Genomic DNA, 11,253 nt, shown 5'->3' with positions numbered 1-11,253 from the left:
TCTGGAGTTGCCCATGGTGAGAGGCGGCGGGCAGGTGTGGGCTTTCTCATAGCCCCTCGACTCGGTGCCTGTATGTTGGGGTTTTCCCCGGTGGACGAGAGGGTAGCTTCCCTACGCCTTCGGGTTGGGGAACGGGTCCTGACTGTTGTCTGTGCTTATGCACCGAACAGCAGTTCAGAGTACCCAGCCTTCTTAGATTCCTTGGAAGGGGTGCTTGAAAGTGCTCCTCCTGGAGACTCGATTGTCCTACTGGGGGACTTCAACGCTCACGTGGGCAATGACAGTAAGACCTGGAGGGGTGTGATTGGGAGGAATGGCCTCTCTGATCTGAACCCGAGTGGTGTTCAGTTTTTGGACTTCTGTGCAAACCACAGTTTGTCCATAACGAACACCATGTTTGAACACAAGGATGTCCATAAGTGCACATGGCACCAGGACACCCTAGGCCGCAGTTCAACGATTGACTTTGTTGTCGTGTCAGCGGACTTGCAGCCATGTGTACTGGACACTCGGGTAAAGAGAGGAGCTGAGCTGTCAACTGATCACCACCTGGTGGTGAGTTGGATCAGGTGGTGGGGGAAGATGCCAGTCAGACCAGGCAAACCCAAACGTATAGTGAGGGTTTGCTGGGAACGTCTGGCAGAAGAACCTGTCAGATTGATCTTCAACTCACACCTCCGTCAGAACTTCGACCAGATTTCGGGGGAGGTGGGGGACATTGACTCAGAATGGGCCATGTTCCGCTTCTCCATTGTTGAAGCGGCTGACTGTAGCTGTGGTCGCAAGGTAGTTGGTGCCTGTCGGGGCGGTAATCCTCGAACCCGGTGGTGGACACCCCAGGTGAGAGATGCCGTCAAGCTGAAGAAGGAGTCCTACCGGGCATGGTTGGCCTGTAGGACACCAGAGGCAGCTGGCAGGTATCGACAGGCCAAGCGATCTGCGGCTTCAGTCGTTGCCAAGGCAAAAACCCGGGTGTGGGAAGAGTTCGGTGAGGCCTTGGAAAGTGACTTTAAGTCGGCTCCGAAAAGATTCTGGCAAATCGTCAGGTGACTCAGAAGGGGAAAGCAGTGTGCCACTAGCACTGTATATAGTGGAGATGGTGTGCTGCTGACTTCGACTGAAGACGTCATTGGGCGGTGGAAGGAATACTTTGAGGACCTTCTCAATCCCACCAACACGTTCTCCAGTGAGGAGGCAGAGTCTGGGGACATGGGAATAGGCTTGTCCATTACTGAGGCCGAAGTCGCTAAGGTAGTTAAAAAGCTCCTTGGCTGCAGGGGTGGATGAGATCCGTCCCGAGTTCCTCAAGGCTCTGGATGTTGTGGGGCTGTCTTGGCTGACACGCCTTTTCAACATTGCGTGGACATCGGGGGTGGTGCCACTGGATTGGCAGACTGGGGTGGTGGTGCCTCTTTTTAAAAAGGGGGACCGGAGGGTGTGTTCCAACTACAGGGGAATCACACTCCTCAGCCTCCCTGGTAAGGTCTATGCAAGGGTACTGGACAAGAGAGTCCGGCTTATAGTCGAACCTCGGATTCAGGAGGAGCAGTGCGGGTTCCGCCCTGGTTGTGGAACACTGGACCAACTCTTTACCCTCTCCAGGATTCTGGAGGGTTCATGGGAGTTTGCCCAACCAGTCCACATGTGCTTTGTGGATTTGGAGAAGGCATTCGACTGTGTTCCCCGGGGTATTCTGTGGGAGGTGCTTCGGGAGTACAGGGTACATGGCTCTTTGCTACGAGCCATTCAGGCCCTGTACAAACAAAGCAGGAGTTTGGTTCGCATGGCCGGCAGTAAGTCAGACTTTTTCCCAGTGAGAGTTGGACTCCGTCAGGGCTGCCCTTTGTCACCGATTCTATTCATAATTTTTATGGATAGAATTTCTAGGCGCAGTCAGGGGATGGAGGGTGTCCGGTTTGGTGACCTCAGGGTCACATCTCTGCTGTTTGCAGATGATGTGGTCTTATTGGGGACATCAGGCCGTGAACTTCAGCTTTCACTGGATCGGTTTGCAGCCGAGTGTGAAGCGGCCGGGATGAGGATCAGTACCTCCAAATCCGAGGCCATGGTTCTCACGCGGGAAAGGGTGGAGAGCCCTCTCTGGGTCGGGGATGAGCTCTTGCCTCAAGTGGAGGAGTTTAAGTATCTCGGGGTCTTGTTCACGAGTGATGGTACAAGGGAGCGGGAGATTGACAGGCGGATTGGTGCTGGGTCAGCAGTGATGCGGGCTCTTTACCGGTCTGTTGTCGTAAAGAAAGAGCTGAGCCATAAGGCAAGGCTCTCGATTTACTGGTCGATCTACATTCCCACCCTCACCTATGGTCATGAGCTTTGGGTAATGACCGAAAGAACGAGATCGCGAATACAAGTGGCCGAAATGAGTTTCCTCCGCAGGGTGGCTGGACTCTCCCTTAGAGATAGGGTGAGAAGTTCGGTCATCCGGGAGGGACTCGGAGTAGAGCCGCTGCTTCTTCACGTCGAGAGGAGCCAGTTGAGGTGGTTCGGGCATCTTGTTAGGATGCCTCCTGGACGCCTCCCTTGGGAGATGTCACAGGCAAGTCCACCGGGGAGGAGACCCCGGGGAAGACCCAGGACACGCTGGCGTGACTATATCGCCCAGCTGGCCTGGGAGCGCCTCGGAATCCCTCCCAGGGAGCTAGTGGAAGTGGCTGGGGAAAGGGAGGTCTGGGCTTCATTGCTCAGGATGCTGCCCCCGCGACCCGAACCCCGGAGAAGCGGAAGATGATGGATGGATGGATGGATGGATGGATGAATTGGACTAAATTGGACTGGACTAATGTTGAATTGATCTGAATTTAATGGAACTGCACTAAATTAAATTGACTGGACCGGACTAGATTGTGAGGTTCAATACACTTGACAGAACACTGGTTTGAACTGCACTGAATTGAATTAGACTGAACTGAATTGAATGAACTGAACTAAATTGTACTGGACTGAACTTGAAGTAAATTGAATTAATTGAACTGAACTGAATTGGACTGAAAAGAACTGGACTGGACTAAATTTGAACTGATCTGAATCAAACTGAAATTATTTGAATTAACTGAATTGGACTGGATTGTGAGGTTGAATGTGCTTCACAGAACACAAAGAATGATTTGAATTGAATTAGACTGAACTAAATTGAATTGAAATGGACTGAATTGGACTAAACTAAACTTGGCCTTATCTGAACTAAATTGAATTGAATTTAGATCAGTTGAATTGAACTGAGCTGGACTGGATGAAACTTGAAGTGAATTGAATTGAATTAACTGAACTGAACTGAACTGGACCAGATTGTGAGGTTTAATACATTTTACAGAACACAAAGACTGATATGAACTGCACTGAAATGAGTTGAATTGGACTGGAGTAAACTTGAATTGATCAGAATCAACTGAATTCAATTGTATTCAATTGAATTTGTACAGGGTTGGACTGGATGGAACTGGAAGTGAATTTGATTTATGTTGAAATTGACTGGATGGTCAGGTTTAATCCATTTTACAGAACACAAAGACTGATTTGAATTACACTAAATTAAATTGAACTGAATTGAACTGGACTAGACTAAACTTACATTTATCTGAATTAAAATTAAATAACTGAATTGAATTGAAATGGAAGTGAATTGAAGGAACTGAACTGAACTGGACCAGATTATGGGTTTAATACGTTTTTTAGAACGCAAAGACTGAATTGAATTGCGCTGAATTAAATTATACTGAATTTGAATTTAACTGAACTAAACTGAATTAGACTGGCCCGAACTTAAATTGGTCTGAATTAAACTGAACTGAAATGAACTGAGCTGAATTGGACTGAACTGAGCTTGACCTCATCTGAATTAACCTAAATTGTATTAATTGATCTGATCTGAACTGAACTGTCTTTTAACCACGTTCACTCCTTGCATTCCTCAGTACTGTTTGTTTACTTATTTATAAATTGGAAATACATCTATAACATTGTTATTACTCTTGTGAAAGCACAAATTTAAACATGAGACCATCAAGACTAGATTCTAGTTCTTCAGCACTTTGCATTGAACAGTGGGTGATGTCAAAAGAGGTAGGGCGCCGACAGCCAATCCCAGCACGGATGGGCGGGGCTTGTCGGATCACAGGTGGAGGGGAAAAAAGTGTGGCTGTAGGAGGTTTTTGTTACCAGGAAGTGGGTCGTGTTATTTATATTTCAGCAGAGTGGAGGAGAGAGGCAGAAACAGGACACCTGGACGACATCCCACAATCCACTGCACTCACCTGAGGATGGACAGAGACGGACACACAGCGCCTCGCAACATACGGCTGGGGCTCTAAGGGGCACAGTAAGTTAAACCTGCTGCTTATTCCCTCCTGGTCTCTGTTATAGAGGCAGTACAGAGTGTCTCACTTCCTCAGCCTCTCAGAGGAGCTGATAAAGAACTGAGAGTGTTAAAGATGTGCAGGCCGAGGCTGAATGTGGGGCTGGTCATGTATGACGAGTATAACAGGTTATTATAGGTCTGCTGCTGTAGTCAAGCTAGAAAATCGAGTCAGTGTTTTGACCCTAAGAGGAGCTGAGTGTGTGTGTGTGTGTGTGTATGTACATATATACACACAAATGAATGTACACATATACTGGACTGTGTATAATATATACATATTACAGGTTTATTACGCAGTAAAGCCCAAATTACCCTCTTCTCTACTGTTTATTCACTACGCTTAAGCACATAACTGGAGGTCTTATGTGAAAATGACTATAAATGCCTTATTAGGTGTTTATAATGCATTACAGCAATCTAAGACCTTGCTCTGCAAATTATTCTCCATAAATTATCACTGTATAAGTGGTGATATTTTATTCCTGTAGGTTCTATATGGTGTCAAGTGATTTCTGGAGTTTATTACGTTAAGTTTCCAAAGAAGTGAGCTTGTATCACACATTTATGATCAGGCATAACATTATGGCGTTTTTACGCTTGTTGTCCATTTTATCAGCTCCACTTACTACATAGGTGCACTTTGTAGTTCTACAGTTACAGACTGTAGTCCATCTGTTTCTCTGATACTTTGTTAGCCCCCTTTTATCCTGTTGTTCGGTGGTCAGGACCCCCATGGACCCTCACAGGGCAGGTACTATTTGGGTGGTGGATCATTCTCAGCACTGCCGTAGCACTGACGTGGTGGTGGTAGTGTGTTAGTGTGTGTTGTGCTGGTATGAGTGGTGAGGTTAGAAGACAGCTGTCTCTTGCCTATAGTCAAGCATGGTGGTGGTGGCATCATGGTCTGGAGCTGCATGAGTGCTACCGGCACTGGGGAGCTGCAGTTCATTGAAGGAAACGTGAATTCCACCATGTCCTGCGACATTCTGAAGCAGAACATGATCCCTTCCATTCGGAAACTGCGCCGCATGCCAGTTTATCAACACGATAATGACCCCAAACACACCTCCAACATGACAACTGCCTTGCTGAAAGTACAGGCGATGGACTGGCCAAGTATCTCCAGACCTAAACCCAACTGAGCACATGTGGAGCATCCTCAAGGAGAAGGAGGAGGAGTGCAAGGTGTCTAACATCCACCAGCTCCGTGATGTCATCGTGGAGGAGTTGAAGAGGATTCCAGTAGCAACCTGTGCAGCTCTGGTGAATTCCATGCCCAAGAGGGTTAAGGCGGTGCTAGATAACAATGGTCGTCACACAAAATATTGACACTTCGAGCCCAGAGGACAGTAGATCTTGTACTGCTATACAAGCTGCACATTGACTACTTTAAGTTATAGCCAAGTTTTATTTCTATAGTGTTGTCCCATGAAAAGGTACTCACTTTGGACATACACAGATACGTGTGTGTGTGTGTGTGTGTGTGTGTGTGTGTGTATATATATATATATATATATATATATATATATATATATATATATATATAAAACAAATTTTGGGGTCTGTTTATTTATTTATTGTTTTCACAGTAAGTTTTAAAGCTAGTGCTTTCTGCACTCTGTGCCTGGCTCCACTCCAGGGGGCGCTGTGATGAAGATCCATGAGAAGATTCTGACGCACTACCTGTCCTGTACTTCACCTGTGGATAAAGAGGGGTATCTGTACAAAAAGGTGAAACACTTCTTTTGTTCTCATCGTAACGTATTCAGATGGATTTTATTAAGTAACCGTTATTCAGTTATTCAGTACTTTATAATATATACCAGAGCTGCCTGAAGTCAGTCAGAATATGACCTGTAATTAATGTTTGTCTTGGCCTGTGAGAACAGCGTGTTTTGACTCCAATGTTCTTGTGACATCATAAAAATCAGCACATTTACATCTATTCACCTGTTCAGCTTACAGTGGTTTAGCCCCGCCCACTCACACTGAAGTCATAAGGAGTGTTTCTGGCTGGACTGGTGGAGATTAATTTTTAAAGGGGAATTCCACCAGTTTTTCAAAATTTCTCCATAATTGAGTTTTTGAGATGTAGACAGAGCCATTGAGTTCTGACTTTGTGCTGTATAATATCAACATTTCACCTGTTCTGTTCATTTTTTCACAGCTTTTTTCTTTCTTTCTGACCCTTTCTTTGTCCCTTTGTTTGTTTATTTTTGTTTTGTTATTCTTGCGTCTTTCCTTTTTATTTTTTGTTTGTTTTTCTTTGTCTTTTCTTACTTCATTCCTTTGTTTTTTTGTTTCTTTCTACTTCCTTCCTTCCTTATTTTCTTTTTCTTTCTTTCTTTCTTTCTTTCTTTCTTTCTTTCTTTCTTTCTTTCTCTCTCTCTCTCTCTCTCTCTCTCTCTCTCTCTCTCTCTCTCTCTCTCGCCCTAACAACACAGATATAGACATTTTCTTTACTATCCAAAACATGTAAACATGAATTATGACTTGTACATAAACACAGCTAAATAATAATAAATAACAGAAATGAAATGTGAGAAAAGTGTAGCATATGGGCTCTTTAATCTATTTCCTTTTATTCTATGTGGAAATGATGGACACACTTGATATGCCACAGCACTTTTTACCGCATCGTTACTAAACATAGAGCACCGCTCAGAAGCCGCCTGTCCTATTTCTTCATTAATAACACAGCCATCGTTTATGAGGTAAATGAGGTTTTTGAAGGCTAATAATACAGCATGGTGTCCTGATCCTGCGGCTCCAGGAGGACATGCTTCACATTCCTTAAAACCTGCTCAGCGTCTGCATAGTCATCGTCCTCTTCGTCGTGCTGGGTTGTCTTTAACCTGCCTGGTCCCTGGTGTAAACCTGGTGGTGTGGATTATCAGTGGTTCTTGCTGTCCTACAGGTGTGATTCTGTCAGGGCCCTAAAACAGAGGGACATTTTTCCAAGATTGTCCACATTATTTCTCACATGACCACTGTGTTTCGAGGTTATGGCTGGAATGTCTGATTAGGGAACAGAAGTGTTGTTTAGTACCGTTTTATCAAAGTCAAAGTGACAATGATGCAATGATCTTAAAAAGAAGGTTCTTTAAGGGTTCTTTTGTAAAGAACCATGAACACTCAAAGAACCCTTTCCCTGATTAAAGAGTTTTTTGCATGGTTGACTGCCACCATCAATTCAATGTTACCTTAACTGCAGTCCCACCTTAAAATCTTTGCTACCGTAAATCCTCTACCACTCTAAATTTACTGATACCTTACGTTTGTTGCTACCTTAAATCCACTGCAACTTTAAACTCATTGTTAGCGTAAAATTGACTACCACCTTAAATTCAGTGCTAACTTAAATGCACTACCATCTTAAATTCTCTGCTACCTTAAATTAACCAAATCCTTAAATTCACCGCCACCTTAAATATCCTGCTACCTTACATACGCTGCCACCTTTAAACCACTGCTCTCTGATGCATTAAATCCAATGCCTCCTTAAATTTGTTGCTACCTTGAATGCTTCAGTGCTACCTTAAATTCATAGCCACCTTAAATTCACGATTAATACTGTCATTACTATTGTTATTGCTGTGCATTAGGCTTTAAGCCTATGAGTCTGTGTGTATTGTGTATGAGAACACTATTCCTGTGTAGGAGAAACAGGTGTACAAAATTTGATGGTTGCACGTCAAAAACTGTTGGCCGTGAAACGTTTTCTCCTGCATGCTGTAGTCGTGCTGTAGTCGTGCTATGGTCAGGCTGTAGGCAGGCTTTAGATGTGCTGTAGTTGTGCTGTACTCATACTGTAGTTATGCTGTAGTCGTGCTGTAGTCGTGCTGAAGTCATGCTGTAGTCATGCTGTAGTCAGGCTGTAGCCATGCTGAGGTCGTGCTGTGGTCGTGCTGTGGTCGTGCTGAAGTCGTGCTGAAGCCGTGCTGTAGTCGTGCTGTAGTCAGGCTCTTGTCAAGCTGTAGACATGCAGTAGTCAGGCTGTAGTCCCGCTGTAGATCTCTGATGGTGTCTGTCCTACAGAGAGAGCGGAACACCTCCTACCTGCGACGCTGGTTTGTTCTGAAGGGGAACCTGCTGTTCTATCAGGAGCGTCCTGCTGACCGCAGTCTGCTGGGTGTCATCATTCTGGAGGGCTGCGCGGTACAGGCTGGAGATCCAGACGGACTGTTCTCCTTCTCTATAGTGTTCACTGGGCCGGGTCTGCGCACATACAGACTGTGTGCTGAGGACCTCCTAAGCCAGGAGAGCTGGGTCAGTGCCCTACTGACTGCCAGCCACGTCTACACCTCCCTGTTGGTCAAACACCTAGAGAGGCTTTACGAAGGTCAGTAAGCCTTTTTTTTAAACATGTGAAGATTCATTTTAAAAGGGGAATTCCATCAGTTTTTCTAAATTTCCCCATAATTGAGTGTTTGAGATGCAGACAGAGCCAGTCAGAGAGATCTGGTGAAGTTGTTTATGAAACTCATCTGAGGTTTTCAGACTTTGAGCTGTATAATATCAGCTTTTCACCTGTTCTGTTCATCTTTTCATGATTTCTTACTTTCTTTTTGACCCTTTCTTTGTCCCTTTGTTTATTTTTGTTAGTTATTCTTCTTTCCATCTTTTTTCTTTTATTTGTTTTTCGTTATATCTTTTCTAACTTCTTTCCTTTTTTTCTTTCTGTTTCTGTTTTTCTTTCTTACTTTCTTTCTATTTCCATTTTTGTTTTCATTTTCTTTCTTTTCTTTTTGTTTCCTTCTTTCCTTTTTTTTCTGCCTTGCCTTCTTTCTTTCTTTTCTTCTTTTTTCATTTTCTTTTTCTATTTTCTTTCTTTCTTTCTTTCTTTCTTTCTTTCTTTCTTTCTTTCTTTCTTTCTTTCTTTCTTTCTTTATAATATAGCCATTATATACACTAATATAGCCATTTTACTTACAATTCAAAGCCACCAGTGAACCTACATGTGTTTCGAGTTTATATGGAATAATAATAATTATTATAATATTAATTATATAATAATAATAATAATCTTGCTTGTAAACTTTTTGTGTTTTAATTGAACAGAAGCTAAACAGGAGAAAGACCTTGGTGACCCCTCCCACTCCTCCACCGTCATTGGTTCATGCTTTAAGGCCTCCAGCACTGCCATGGCCTCCTTTAACACCGGCCCACCCTTCTTCATCCAGAGACCCCCAGCTTTTCCCAGAGAGAGGAGAAGCTACAGTGCGAGCGCCGCGCTGCAGACCCCCGCCGTCCCAGCCCCCCTCAAAACTGCTAACAAGAGATCCCCCAAACTCTGGCCAAAGAGGAATGCCCACGTTACGCCTCTGAATGGCCCAGCCCCACCCCACGGAGAGTGGCCTTTAGTCTGCTTTGATCCATTAGAGGAGTTCAGTAAACTGCATGAGTATTATGGAAATGAAGTGAAGCAGCTGAGAGCTGATTGGCTGAGGAGCAAATGGGAGAAAGAGGGACATGTTGAAGAGGATCTGATTGATTTGGGCTAAAAGAGCCAGATAAATAGAAAATAATGTCTCATTATTTCACAATATGTGCTGCCTTATTTGCTTTGAAAGGAAAGTTTGACAACCCCCTCAAAGTTACACCCCCATGTACACCTCAATGTAGTCAATCGAACATCCTAACTACACTAAACCTCCTATATCCTATATACTGTCCTAACTTTAGGATGAACCCCAATAGGGTCCTAACTTCTGCTCTAATGAAAAGCGAATCACTCTTAGGCGACTGTGGCATGAAGGCCCAGCCAGAGTAGCTTTTAATAGTATATATCTGAAATGCTCAAAAAAACAGAGCAGTGATTAGTTAGTTCTATTTGATCTGTATTAAATTGAAAACAGTAAAGAAACACAATATTTGTTGTTTTTTTTATCTCATGAATTCTATTGTTTTTCTGTGAATATATGCTCATTCTAAATTTGATGCAACAACACATTCCAAAAAAAGTTGGGAAAGTAGCCTGATTACCGCTGTGTTACTCTCAACCTGGCCTCTCTGGCTTTATCTCCAAACTGCTCCACCTTCACTGTCCCTCTGATCTGCTCATTTCTAATCTTGTCCATCCTTGTCACTCCCAACGAAAATCTCAGCATCTTCATCTCCGCCACCTCCAGCTCAGTCTCCTGTCTTTTAGACAGAGCCACAGTCTCCAAACCATACATCATAGCAGGACGCACTACTGTCTTGTAAACCTTCCCTTTCACTCTTGCTGCTATCCTTCTGTCACACATCAGCCCTGACACCCGTCTCCACCCACTCCATCCTGCCTGCACCCTCTTCTTCACCTCTTTTCTACACTGTCCATTGCTCTGGATGGTTGACCCAAGATATTTGAAGTCATCCACCTTTATGACCTCTACTCCTTGCATCTTCACCTTTCCACCTGCCTCCCTCTCATTCACACACATGTATTCCATCTTGTCTCTACTGACCTTCATTCCTCTCCTCTCCAGTGCAAACCTCCACCTCTCCAGATTCTCTTCCACCTGCTCTCTACTCTCACCATAGATTACAATGTCATCTGCAAACATCATGGGACATGGAGCCTCCTGCCTGACCTCATCTGTCAACCTTTCCATCACCATTGCAAACAAGAAGGGGCTCAAAGCTGATCCCTGATGTAACCCTACCTTCACCTTGAAACCATTTGTCACTCCAACTGCACACCTCACCACTGTCTCACTATCCTCATACTTGTCCTGCACCACCCTAACATACTTTTCAGCTACACCTGACTTCCTCATACAGTCCCACAGTTCCTCTCTTGGCACCCTATCATATGCCTTCTTTAGATCCACAAAGACACAATGTACCTCCTTCTGACCTTCTCTGTACTTCTCTACCAACACTCTCAACGCAAAAAT

The 11,253-nt window shown here is 44.3% G+C and overlaps 1 protein-coding gene across 2 annotated transcripts; it reads left to right on the top strand.

The window, feature by feature from the left end:
• Nucleotides 1–4,190: 4,190 nt before the first annotated feature.
• On the top strand, nt 4,191–10,243 carry zgc:153733 (uncharacterized protein LOC556313 homolog). Of its 2 annotated transcripts, none has more exons than XM_017715503.2 (4): nt 4,191–4,333; nt 6,012–6,103; nt 8,411–8,714; nt 9,434–10,243. In XM_017715503.2, the coding sequence occupies exons 2-4, from the start codon at nt 6,023–6,025 to the stop codon at nt 9,874–9,876; spliced, it is 828 nt and encodes a 275-aa protein (XP_017570992.1). In that variant the 5' UTR covers nt 4,191–4,333; nt 6,012–6,022; the 3' UTR covers nt 9,877–10,243. The 2 variants fall into 2 exon arrangements, with proteins under 2 accessions (XP_017570992.1, XP_017570993.1); XM_017715504.2 differs by having other exon boundaries at nt 5,962–6,103.
• Nucleotides 10,244–11,253: the final 1,010 nt, after the last annotated feature.

The sequence above is a fragment of the Pygocentrus nattereri genome, chromosome 14 (genome assembly GCF_015220715.1).
Source record: "Pygocentrus nattereri isolate fPygNat1 chromosome 14, fPygNat1.pri, whole genome shotgun sequence".
NCBI classification, from domain to species: Eukaryota; Metazoa; Chordata; class Actinopteri; order Characiformes; family Serrasalmidae; genus Pygocentrus; species Pygocentrus nattereri.
This window is presented reverse-complemented; position numbering and strand designations above follow the sequence as displayed.

Coding starts and splice junctions, on each gene's coding strand:
- zgc:153733 (XM_017715503.2), top strand. CDS start 6,023: ATGAAGATCCATGAGAAGATTCTGACGCACTACCTGTCCTGTACTTCA. Junction 6,104..8,410: donor AGGGGTATCTGTACAAAAAG/GTGAAACACTTC, acceptor TCTGTCCTACAG/AGAGAGCGGAACACCTCCTA. Junction 8,715..9,433: donor CCTAGAGAGGCTTTACGAAG/GTCAGTAAGCCT, acceptor TTAATTGAACAG/AAGCTAAACAGGAGAAAGAC.